Source organism: Sebastes umbrosus, chromosome 20, assembly GCF_015220745.1.
Source record: "Sebastes umbrosus isolate fSebUmb1 chromosome 20, fSebUmb1.pri, whole genome shotgun sequence".
Lineage (NCBI taxonomy): Eukaryota > Metazoa > Chordata > Actinopteri > Perciformes > Sebastidae > Sebastes > Sebastes umbrosus.
The window spans coordinates 17,268,821-17,282,139 of record NC_051288.1 but is presented as its reverse complement, the minus strand read 5'-3'; the positions used below and the strand labels follow the sequence as shown (position 1 = coordinate 17,282,139).

Genomic DNA, 13,319 nt, shown 5'->3' with positions numbered 1-13,319 from the left:
TACTCAAGTACAATTATAATTATGAGTACAATTATGAGGTACTTGTACTTTACTTGAGTATTTTATGTTACTTTATGCTTTTACTCCATTACATTTATTTGACAGCTTTTGTTACTATACAGTATACTTTACAGATTATTAATAGAAAATGAAAAAAAAAATGAAATAACTAATACATCATGAGGTATTATCACAGGTTAGGTTACCCAGCAGTAAAGTACTTAAAATGAGCTCCACCTTTACCAGCGGCAAAATTAAAGTGCTGAACACAATAATGCATCAATAATTATGATTTAATAATCTATGTGTGTGTGTGTGTGTGTGTGTGTGTGTATATATATATATATACACACACACACATAGATATATACATAACATATACACATATTTATATAAAATATTTAAGTAAATAAGTACTTAGAATAAGTACAATAAGTATAATAAGTAATAAGTAAATATATATTACTTTATATATTTACTTATTACTTATTGTACTTATATATATGTATATTGTATATATATATATATATATATATATGGTGCAATTTACTTGTAAAATGTACAGTTTTTTTCTGACACTTCTCGGTCTATTGTATAGATTATTGTATAGATTGTATTGCCAAAATTGTATGCACAATATTGTGTTTTTAAGGAAAATTAAGGTTGTTTTTTTATTATTATTTTGTTTTTGTTTTGATTGCATTGATAAATTACATTGAGTAGAGGTAAAGGGAGAAAGACATGGGTGTTTCCCTTATTAGATTTAAGATTCATCATATGAAATAAAATAAAATAAAATAAAATAAAATAAAATAAATTAAATAAATTAAATAAATTAAATAAATTAAATTAAAATTAAATAAATTAAATTAAATTAAATTAAATAACAAAAGGGGTTATACTGAGGATGTCAACACTGACAATCACAAGGCTGCAGCCTGCCCATGCTCTTCTTGACCACAAGTAGACTGCTGCCATCTAGTGTTTTATTGTTTATACTGAGTGTTTTAAAATAAATCAAATATCAGGAACAACTGCATATTAACACATTAAATATTTGAAAATATTATAATATATAATATATAATATAATATAAAAATATAATATAAAAATCTAGGTATTTAAAATATTTTTTGTAAACAAAATTGTGCAGTAATTGTCCACAATGTCGTGCCTTGTGGTATCACCATGGAAACAAATCTAATAACGTCATGACAAACACCTCAGTGTCTTCTCTGTGGTGACAATGACACCTTAACGGCCCGCTGACGTCATCAGGCTTTATATCCTAATAACGGAGCAAAGGTTGTTGCTGCAGGACGGAAACAATGCTGAGAGGACCCACCCACTATCCGGCGGGGCTACTCTCTCTCTCTCTCTCTCTGCTCTTCCCTTCTTGGACAAGAAGTCCGTATAGCCGATAAGTAAGTATATAACCCTAAATCTTTTAGTTTTGGACTGTAAATACCTGTTAAATATGAGTCTTACTGCGTTTTAGTCAACAAAGTACTTGAATGCATCGTATCCTGTCTGTTATCTTGGTGTGGAATGTAGGAAATTAGAGGTTGAGCTGTATAAAACGTTGCTCAACAACAACGTTTCTTCATTTTAAAAGACACAAAATGGCGCACTTATACTTTTTAACCTCTAATTTCAGCTGTATCTAACTAACTATCTAATTGCCCCCTCCCTGTATGTGTTTACACTGGATGCTTAATGTTAAAGCCGCTTTACTCGTTTGGGAGTATTATGTAACGTTAAAGGACCGCAGCAGGGCTGGTACAAACTCTCATCAAAGATGTGTTGGCGTGCTGTTTCACATTAGCGTAGCATTATGGGCGTGTATAAATGTGTTACTGACAGATAAAGGAGTACTGTGAAATGTTATTTTTAGCGTTACAGCTAATGTTAGTTGGTCTAGTTGAGGAAAACACAGGCCTGTGTGCAGCTAATCCTCTGATAGCTGATTTTTGTGGGGATTTTTGCTGCTGCTTTCAAGTACGCTTCGTAAAAATAAGGAGGAAGTGAAACTGTGCAAACTGTGTAAACATTATGAACAGTAGGCTATAACAATTTATTTGCTAATTTGCTTTAGAAAAATCAAGAAATCTGTAAAGGACATAATTAAAAAGCCTATACTATTTCTTAATAATAAAGAAATATCATTATATTATATTATATTATTCATTTCATTTCATTCTCAGTGTGCAATATCATTTTTCCACTTGTGCAATTTTGTTAATAATCTGTTTTTTGTCAATACTATATATACTGCTCCTATTTTTTTTTTTTTGTATTTTAAAAAATGAAATGAAATCATAATAAAAAAACAAATACAAACGAACAAAATACTAAATTGTTAGATGTTTCAAGTGTGCTTCTTAAAATAAGCAGGAAGTGAAACATGCACATAGGCTACTGTGTAAACATTATGAACAATAGGTTATAACAATTTATTGCTAGTTTGCTTTAGAAATCAAGAAGTTTCTTGGACATCATTAAAAAGCCCATACTTGTTCTTAATAATAATTTTTAAAAAAAGCAAATAAATACAACTTACACACCAAAAAAACTGACAATAACCTGATGTTTTCAGGTGGAATTTCATTCATTCATTCATTCATTTCATTTCATTTCATTCTCACTTTTGCAATTTTGTTAAAAGTCTGTTTATTTTCAACACTGTATATACTGCTCCTATTTTTATACTTCCCTCTATTTCAATGGTTCCTATTTTGTTACACTTTTTTTAGCTGATGCATCTTGTTTTTTGCACTATCCCCTTTGCTGCTGTACACTGCAAATTTCCCCATGCGGGACTAATAAAGGAATATCTTATCTTATCTTAACAAAATACAAAATTGTTAGATGTCTTTAACTACTGGAATGATAGTAGCAATATATTTGTTGCTAATTTGCTTTAGAAAAATCAAGAAGTCTGTAACGGACATCATTAAAAGCCCATACTCGTTCTTAATAATATATATTTATATATATTATAAAATATATATATATTATAAAATATATTATATATTTATATTTTAACAAGGATAATTATATCAGTAATTAATTTATATTTCTCTATGACAGAGATAAAAGGTAATAATTATAGTTAGAATAATTATAAATAATAATAATTATAGTTAGACAAATTTAAGAAAATTTAATTAGAGTATATGTATGGCTCAATAAGGAAGCTGGTTAATAATTAATAATTGACTTATGGAGAGAAGGGGTGGGATTAAATAAGTTTATACTTCTTCTCACTCCTTTTCGAATATGTAAATCAAGTATTGACAAATTATTTTTCTTAGGCTTTTCATTGTATTTAAATACTACTTGTTTCTGACAGTCCACTTGTTGGTATGATCATTCTTTTTCTTTATTTTTTTCTTTTCTTTTTTTTTGTATTCTACATGTCGAAATAAATTTTGAAATGAAAAAATGAAATGAAATAATAATAATAAAAAAACAAATACAACGACCAAAATACTAAATTGTTACTAAAATGTCTTTAACTGCTGGAATGATTCTTATGTCATATCATAACTCATATGATACTCCTATACATAGACATATATGTCTATACTCATATATATCCCATCCTTGGGTCGTAAATGTGTAGTGTGGTGGAAATACTGGTATTTACGATAACACATAAAAGCCTCATCCCGTGCATACAGGAGTCCCAAAGGAAGGAAGTACTGTATCAACAATCAGACGCCCTTCCCGAAGTCACCTCTGACACAGTGTGTTTGTGTCCGTCTAAAGAACCAAATGGTGCATTTTTTAACTCAGAATAACTAAATCTACATTTTTAGCAAAACTAAACTCAATAGCTCATCGTTTGGCTGTAAATAAGTCGTGTTTATAGAGCCAAACAGTGGACTATTTGTGACCTTCAGGTACCTTTTACACTGTAAGGACAAAACTGGTCCTGCACAGCCTGTTGGTCTCATTGTGTACCACAGTGTGCATGTAAACCAAGAGTATTTACAGTCTGCTGGATTAAAGCTCATTCTAGTTGACAGACTTAATTAGTATTTTGCTTGGTTACGAGATGACGTGGAGTCACCTAAACAGTTGTGTAATTCCAACAGCAACTGCTCATTATACAGTGTTTGCTTTGGTGTTATTGAGAAAAGGGAAATGGAAACTTGATCTCTGTCAAAAACAATGAGCATGCTCTTGTGTCATCTTGAGACATCATATGTTAGGGATATAGGCAGATGGAAGTGGTGAGTTTCTGTCGTCATAATGGAGAGATGTGGTCATATGACTTGTGGAATATAATTTACAAGCCTGAAGTGAGGCCCTTGTCTCAAGTTGCAGCTTATTTATTAACTTAAAGAAGTTGTGGGTGGAGGGTAGAGCATTTTATTATATATGACACCAAACAGGTGCAAGGTCAGGGGTTGGGTAGATGGATTATTAATGGTATTTTTACTGATACTGGATAGTTCCCAGTTCAGTGTTTGTAGGTTGGTCTTTTTGACCAAATAGTTGGGTAACTACTCCAGGAACTAAACGTTCATGTCTGTGTTACCACATCAGAAAACTGATCAAATTAGGAACTACATCGATAAAAAAAACCCATCTTGTGATCCTTTTAGAACAGGAGTGTCAAACTAATTTTAGTTCATGGGCCACATACAGCTCAATTCGATCTCAAGTGGCTCAGACCAGTAAAACCATTGCATAACAGCCTATAAATAACAACATTTCCTAATTTTCCCTTTCTTTTAGTGTAAAGAAATACAAGTTCATTCTGAAAACTTTAAATAATGAACAATCCATTAACAAAACAGATGATGAAAAGCCTGAGATGTCACAGCTAAGACTAAAAACAGACTGCTGTTTCCTCAAACTTGCTAGTTCTTTTATTTTCCCATGATGAGTCATGATGAGTCTGATAGTGGCGCCAAATATTATACTGCATTCCCTGAGCACTGAAAGGTGCTGTGAACACACCAAGCACACTGGCTTCCCCTTTAACTCTGTGAAGAAATAGGAACTGGTCAATTTTTATTTTTGGAAAAGCTGACACTCTGTGTCCACTTTTCACCTTTTTGACAAAGACATTTTCTACCATCGGCTCCTGCATGAATAGTAGGCTACGCTTGACAGTGTTGTGTCACGTAGCCTGTACGTAAACACGTGGGATCTATAAGGGCCTGCTAATCTTGTTAAGACAATGCAACCCCCAATGGACAAATAGGAACAGCATTGTATTTTATTGAAAAGAATTATGGAATTAATAACTTTTCACACTTTTCAAAGTCATCCAGTGGGCCAGATTGGACCCTTTGGCGGGGCTGTTCTGGCCCTCGGGCTGTATGTTTGACACCCCTATTTGAGAAGGTTCCTGGAAACGGTGTTGTGGTCTAAAAAGAGCTTTATGATGGCCCTCATACATCACAGTAACAAGCCACAACTTCATGTCACCTCCAGGTTGTGAAGATGAGCTACCCAGGATACCCTCCTCAGTCCGGTGGATACCCACCTCAACAAGGCGGCTACCCACCTCAACAAGGCGGCTACCCCCCGCAGCAAGGTGGCTACCCCCCACAGCAAGGTGGCTACCCACCACAGCAAGGCGGCTACCCACCACAGCAAGGCGGCTACCCCCCACAGGCAGGTGGTTACCCCCCACAGCAAGGCGGATACCCCCCCCAGCAAGGCGGATACCCACCTCAAGCAGGCGGATACCCCCCACAGGCAGGCGGTTACCCTCCCCAGGCCGGTGGCTACCCTGCCCAGGCCGGTGGCTACCCTGCCCCAGCTGGAGGCTTCCCTCAGGCAGGAGGATACCAAGCACAGTCCGGAGCAGGAGGCTATCCCTCCATGCCTGCAGGAGGAGGTGAGACTCCAAGAGGAGTTGTGAGGATTCACTTGCAGTATATCAGATTTGTTCTTTAAAATGAATTGCATCCTGAGTGTTATGTCAATATTTCCTTTGCAGGTGGAGGCTGGGGTGCAGCACCAGGAGGCCAGGGAGCGGTACATACATTCTTATCTCACTCTGCAGTGTCACATGACTAATAACATATGGACTGACTTCAGCTAAATCTCTTGTTTGATTAAATCACCTTATCTCCTACTTAAACCTTATTTGCTCTATATGAAGTAAGTTTGTTGCCGTGGTCTTAGAACTTACAGCTGTCCTCTGTTTGCAGCCAGGAGGGGCTCAGCAGGGATACCCAGGGGGCCCCGCTCCAGGCCAGCCCATGCCAAGTTACCCCGGAGCCCCCGCGACTAACCCCTCCATGCCTGGATATGGAAGTGGAGTTCCGTCCAACCAGCATGCACCGGCTGTTCATGTAAGATGCCATGTGTCTACATCCCTAGGACTTCTGAGCTATACATATCAGCTAAAACACCTTTGTAACTCTGCTGTATTTTATCATCTAATGTTTTTTTATTTATCTATTTTCTAGAAAGGCTACAGGGGTTCTTTGAAAGACTTTCCAGGGGCTGATCCACTGAGGGATGTTGAGGTTCTGCGAAAAGCTATGAAGGGTTTTGGTCAGTAAATGTAGTTCATTTGAATATGCTAAACCCCCCCAAAAGTATTGTTTTTCAATATTGATGTTGAAAAACACATCATATATTCATTCTGAAAAATATTTTGGTACAGGCACTGATGAGAACGCCATCATTGAGCTTCTGGGAAGTCGTACCAACAAGCAGAGGGTTCCAATGGTAGCAGGCTATAAAACAACTTATGGAAAGGTACTAATATTTTGTTACAGGTTCTTTTGTTTGTTTTTTACAGTTGAGATTCATTCCGTAATTGCAACTACAGTATATCTATGCCGACCTCGCTCTCATGATTTTCCGTTTTGTGTTTTTCCCTCTTAGGATTTATTCCACGATCTGAAGTCTGAGCTCACTGGAAACTTTGAGAAACTGGTTCTTGCTATGATGAAGAGCCCTGCACAGTTTGATGCATCTGAATGCAGAGAGGCTATAAAGGTTGGAAGCTCGACTTGTTGTCTCAGCAGATGTTTCAATTTTGGTTTTGTAGTCCAAACCGCATTCTGTGGCTCATCATGTAATAACAGGAAAATAAGAGCAAAAAAAAAAAATTCTCGAAAAACAAGTGAAGGCCAGACGAGTTGGGACTTGAGTCATGGCTGATGACCTTTGACTGTTCACCATTTCTACTCTATGAAGCAGGTGTGTCTTTGAATGACTTACTGAGGCTTTTCTATGTTTTCACAGGGTGCAGGAACTGATGAAGCCTGTCTGATTGAGATTCTTTCATCACGCTCCAATGCAGATATTCATGAAATCACCAGAATCTACAAAGCTGGTGAGTTGAGTTCTTGTCTTAATATATATACTGTATATACAGTATGTATATGTCATTTTCTGGTAATTTTCTTGTTTTACATGGTAATTTTGAAGAAAACTACTAACACAAAGAATGAAAATGAAAAGATACTTAAAATTCCCCCATGGAAATAATAATAACAATAACCAAGAAAGACAGAGATTAAAACAAAAAAAAGTAAGTAAATATATAAATGAAATTACTAGGGCTGTAAATCGATTAAAATACTTAATCGCATGATTGTCCATAGTTAATCACAAATTTTGTATCTGTTCAAAATGTACCTTAAAGGGAGATTTGTCAAGTAGTTCATACTCTTATCTACATGGGAGGGGGGTAAATATGTTTGCTTTATGCAAATATATGTATATATTTAGTATTGGAAAGCCAACCATGGTACAGTTTTTTAATAATAGAATGATTTGGTGATTTGGTGATTTGGTACCAACCATGTCATAGTAGCTTGTCGTGAAGGAGGCCAAAAAATGCTCCAAACTTGCACTAAATTTTGGCAAGGAAAACTTGCATGAAAGGGGTCCCTTGACCTCTGACCTCAAGATATGTGAATGAAAATTGGTTCTATGGGTTTCCACGAGTCTCTCCTTTACAGACACACCCACTTTATTATAATCCCATGCAGTTTGGGGCGAATCATAGTCAAGTCAGCACACTGACACACTGACAGCTGTTGCTGCCTGTCGGGGCTTGAGTCATCCATTGTCAAATTACTGATGGTCTAGTGTTAGTCATTCTAGTATTAAAAAAAAAACTGCAACTCATCTAGGTTTGAAAGTTATAGTGTTTTGAGTTTAGGTAGTGCAACTACTCTTTTATTTGCACTTGGAAAATAGATTGTGGAAGAGTGGTGTCTAAACAAAATGTAAATATGATGCAAATGAATGTATTTTCCTAAAAAAAGCCACACCTTCCTTTCAGATTACGGGAAGAGCCTGGAGGACGCCATCAGCAGCGACACCTCCGGTCACTTCCGCAGACTCCTGGTCTCTCTCTGTCAGGTAGCTGCTGCACCTTAAACACCTGTTTCCCTAATGAGCTCTCTCAAAACAGATTTCAGCTGAACTTTAAAGTGTTGACTCAGCCATTGTACTCCGCCCACGTAATGTGTATTTATTAATGAACACAACATGCTTTACTCTGTCTAGGGAAATCGTGATGAAAGAGAGACTGTTGACGTCGCCCTGGCCAAACAGGACGCACAGGTACTGGTTTTAAGTTGGTTTGCTGTGGTAACACTCTTGGAAAGTAATTAGCAAGTCTGATCATGTTCCTCTTTTAATTTGTGTGTCTCTGTGTGGGCGACAGAAATTGTATGCTGCTGGGGAGAATAAAGTAGGAACTGATGAGTCTCAGTTTAATGCCATCCTGTGCGCTCGCAGCAGGCCTCACCTTCGGACAGGTGTGTACTTTATTTCCTTTCCCTTCCGTTATTGAAGTTCACCACATGACTTCTGCTTCTCCAGTGTCATAACCGCACATGTTTTGACCTTTTTAATACACATTTTTCACATATGCTTTCAAATATTATGACTGTAACTGTCTCGCCTGTGATTCTTGTCTTCACTAGTCTTCCAGGAGTACCAGCAGATGTGTGGGAGAGACATTGAGAAGAGCATCTGCAGGGAAATGTCTGGCAATGTGGAGTCTGGCATGGTGGCTGTGGGTACGTCTTTTGGGTCTATTTTCCAAACCTCAACCAGAGTGGCTTTTCAGAAAACATGTTGAAGCTTTAAGTATATATTGAAGTCACTCGTCAAGATGTTTGTTTGGGAAGGCTTTCCTGGATAGACTAAAAATATCTTGCTGATGCAAACAGGCTGCTGTTTGACCTAAATACCTTTTTAACACTTAATGATTGATCAGTTGAACAGTTATTGATAGACAATTTGGGGGGCTTTATAAAATCAGATCATAGTCAGATTAAAAACCACAGAGTTGCAGCCATTTGAGTTTATCATGTTGCAGATGAGATACCAAAAGATTTGGTTGCAGTTGCGCAATGCATTCACTTTATTTCAAATAGTTCACACCTAAAATAATTTGGCACCCAATTACAGGAAACCAGTCTTGAATGTCTTAAAATAAATGTTGGGGTTCAGCCAGATATGTTGTCTTATAGAGGACCTATTAAGCTTTGGTGCTTTTTCCCTTTCCTGTAGTGTGTTATATAGTTTTTTTGTGCATGTAAAAGGTCTGTAAAGTTACAAAGCCCAAAGTCAATGCCACAGAAACACTGCTCCTGAACTGCCTGAAACGCCTCGCTTGAAGTCCCGCCTTTTCTTCCTTAACGTGGTGATGACACCAAGTAACATGTTTGCATAATACCTGCCTAGCGGCTAGTTTGGCACGCCCTCAAACAAAGCCAGTTAGAGCGAAACTGGAACAGAGTCCAAAGAGTTTGGTATGATTAACCGGTCACAATACAAACAGAGCTCAGAGTGTTTCAGACAGAGGGTGAAAAGAGGTGCTGCAGCACAGCCGGTTTGAGAAAAGTAAAGTGTTTTTTGAACATTAAAGCATGTAAACATGTTCTAGTAGAAACTCAAAATACAAGTATGAACCTGAAAACAAGCATACAACTATTTAAATGTAGTGAAGAGTGGATGAAAAAGTGTAGTTGGAGTGGTACAAAAATTTTAAATGTCAGAAATTGTGGAAAAAGTTTTTGCAAATATGTTGCTAACTAAAAAATAAGGCTGAGGAATAAAATCTTTTGGCAGAGGCAATAACATAAATACACATGAATTATAATATAGCAATGCATCTTTCACCCCTTATTATTCGGCTGTATTAATTTAAACGTTAGTGTCTAATGCGGTCAGCAGCAAGCAATCAGCTTTTCACTCTTCTTGTCTTTTCATTTACCTCTTTACAATAGCCCATTTCACACAGAGGCTCAGCAAAGAAGATTCACTGTAACACCGGCTTTGCTTTTTCACACTGAACGAAACAACGGCGGCATAATCCTGCCCGGTGTGTGATTTTAGATAGCACGCCGGCGTCGCAGGAACAAAAGGGGCATGATGTTGAACACAGTAGCGTCGGTGTCTAGTGAGTGTGCCTGTAGTCCCTCCGTGCCGGCTGTCCCTTTCACACAGACATCGGCTTAGCTCTGTGACTACCACCGCTACCGGCTCAGCAGCGTAGGTAGTCACAGAGCCGAGCTGACTCTGTCCCTCCATTCCGTCTCCGTACCTTTCATATAGAACAACGAGGCGGCATGTCGGCGCAACATTCCCACCTTGAACAGGCAGTGTTAAAGGGGATAGTGTCTCTTGTATCTTGTCCCCTTAGTAAAACAAAAGTGGAACGTTTGTCTGGTTTTGCAGATTCACACAAGACTCATCTGTTTACATCTGCTCCTTTTTTTTTCTAGTGAAATGCATCAGGAACACCCCTGCCTACTTTGCAGAAAGGCTCCACAAGTCCATGCAGGTACACTTTGTCGTCTATCATCACATTTTATTCTAATTATCACAAACCGACTGCTTCCTTCTCTGACGTCGTCGTAGTGAGACGGAGGAGAAGATTTCACTGCTGCAGTCAATGAAAAGTGTCTCGTTGTGATGTGTTGACAGGGAGCAGGGACCATGGACACGACTCTCATCCGCATCATGGTGTCTCGCTCTGAGATAGACATGTTGGACATCAGACAGGCGTATGTGCAGGCTTATGGGAAATCACTGTACACCCACATCTCAGTAAGTCCCACGAACACTGTTATGATGACAGTCACAGTTTTCCCTTTTTATAGGATACAAATTCATGTTGGTTTTGCTTCGTTTCTCAGGGTGATACCTCTGGGGATTACAAGAAGCTGCTGATGAAGCTGTGCGGAGGTAACGACTAAAAGGAGAGGAAGATCACCCTTAATAAGGACAAAATGTATGTCCACACTGAAACAATGTTATAGGACCATATATCACCTCTGATGCATGCAGATGAAGTTAGTCATTAATACTTTTGTATTGTCTTCAGTGTCATAATAGATTATTTTTTTGCCACTGTCTTGTAGTAGATGATTGCCAAATAGTAAATTAATATGAAGAAGATTTTTTTTTTTTTAAAGATGCATTAGATGGTTTTGTCATTATTAGGTAAAAGGTGGAGTCCTAAAGCCAAAAGCGTGTTTTTGAAAGTCTAATACGTGATTAAGAAATGAACTATATTATATAACTATACTAACTATATTATAGAATAGTATTCAAAATGTCCAATAAACTGCTAAATTGTAATTATAATTAAAGAAAACCTTATTTGGAAGTTTCAGAAACAGTAAAGTTGCAGAACAAGGCGAGTGTCTCAATTATCTAATATACAAAAAAACTACATATACAAGGAAATATTTAGCACATTATTACTTTTTACATGCATTATTTCTGTGTTGCTGAGGTAAAGTTTACCTCCCCGCCAAGCATTTCAATTGTGTTCAAGTTAATATATACTATATGATCATTTAATGCTTATTAAACTGGCCACAATTAAATTCCAGTTTATTTTTGAATGTAGGAAATAACAATCTGCAAAAAGGCATCTCCTCTATCTTTAAAGTGTTCATGTAAACTAACCGGAGTTTTACTCCTGCTTGCAAGTCTATGCAAATTAGCTTTTCACTTTATATCAGCTTTACAAAACTAGAGTGTGTTGTTCTTGAAATGTCGTCATTGCTCAATATTGACAGAGACAACGTTGCCTTTTTTCTCCCGAATGCTGAAAAGCCAAAGCCGAAAGACAGATCATTTTGTGCCTTTTTGTCGGGGCTGCCGTCGATGTTTCACTGTGGTTTATCTTGCAAACAATCTATAATCATACTTGCACGGCTGCAGAAATGTAATCAGTACGTTGTGTAGGTCTCAATATTTTGTTTAATTGTATTTTCATAGTGTCTTTTACTAGTTTGTATGTTTTACTGTGGAATCATAGTGCCATTAAAAAAGTATAAATCTGTAAAAGAATAAGAAAATAAAAATATGAATGGAAATATAAAGAGGAATAAATAAAAGAATAAATAAATAAATGGAAATATAAAGATAAATAATAAAATATAAATTAAAGAAAGCATTTTTATTTGTTAATTTATTTCCGTATATATTTATTTAAATATTTAAAAACATTTATTTATTCATTGCATACAAATTACTGTTTTTTTTAAAATATAAGATAGAGTATATGTGCGCATGAATTGACAACTCAATCTGAACAGGAAGTCCCGCCCAAAGCTCGTTGATTGACAGCTTGGCCCTTCAACGAATAGCAAAAGCAATAGGGAAAAGTAAAGGGATAAAAATAAATAAATAATATTAAATAAAAATAAATACATCTTTTGTTTTTTCAGAAAAAAAGAGCAATTTATATGCAAAAATTAGATAAATATATATATTTTAAAATATATAAATATATACAAAATAAATGAACAAATAAATGAAAATCCTTATAATTGTTCTTTTATATTTTGTTATTTGTCTTTATATTTCCACATTTACTTATTCTTTTTTTTTTATTCCGCTCTATGTTTCCACATTTATTTTCTAATTCTTTTACAGATGTATTCTTTTTTTTATGGCACTCCTATAACTCCATATTTTACTGCCAGTAGAGGGCTCTTGATTCACATGAAGTGTCTGCTGCCTGAGAGTTTGGCTTTGAACTGAATATCTATTGCACTACTAACTCTACTTTGCAACCATCCCTGTAACATGATAATGATTGAAATTCAATGGATGCTTTTTTAGTTTTCTAACATGTTGCCATGTGATAGTCTGAGACTTACAAAAAGCCACTTCTCATTTCATTAAAAAAAAACACATTTTAGCATATCTGGATTGTCTTTGTGAAACGGGATCATGTGTTTTGCATGAAAAATTTACTGTGGATTTTCTGCTTTGAGCCGGCGCACAATGAGCAATTTGCATTTCAAAGGCAGCCTCATTTTCACCACCTTGGTCTGTATTACGACGAGTGCGCC

At 36.4% G+C, this 13,319-nt stretch overlaps 1 protein-coding gene across 5 annotated transcripts; it reads left to right on the top strand.

The window, feature by feature from the left end:
• Positions 1 to 1,276: 1,276 nt before the first annotated feature.
• Positions 1,277 to 12,731, top strand: LOC119479502 (annexin A4-like). Of its 5 annotated transcripts, none has more exons than XM_037755180.1 (16): positions 1,277 to 1,424; positions 5,452 to 5,634; positions 5,677 to 5,860; positions 5,963 to 6,000; positions 6,177 to 6,320; positions 6,438 to 6,525; positions 6,638 to 6,732; positions 6,862 to 6,975; positions 7,225 to 7,315; positions 8,273 to 8,352; positions 8,500 to 8,556; positions 8,660 to 8,753; positions 8,922 to 9,017; positions 10,731 to 10,789; positions 10,933 to 11,055; positions 11,145 to 11,204. In XM_037755180.1, the coding sequence occupies exons 2-16, from the start codon at positions 5,461 to 5,463 to the stop codon at positions 11,202 to 11,204; spliced, it is 1,497 nt and encodes a 498-aa protein (XP_037611108.1). In that variant the 5' UTR covers positions 1,277 to 1,424; positions 5,452 to 5,460. The 5 variants fall into 5 exon arrangements, with proteins under 5 accessions (XP_037611108.1, XP_037611107.1, XP_037611105.1 ...); XM_037755179.1 differs by having other exon boundaries at positions 5,452 to 5,638; positions 5,681 to 5,860; XM_037755177.1 differs by having other exon boundaries at positions 1,278 to 1,424; positions 5,452 to 5,860.
• The last annotated feature ends 588 nt before the right edge of the window (positions 12,732 to 13,319 follow it).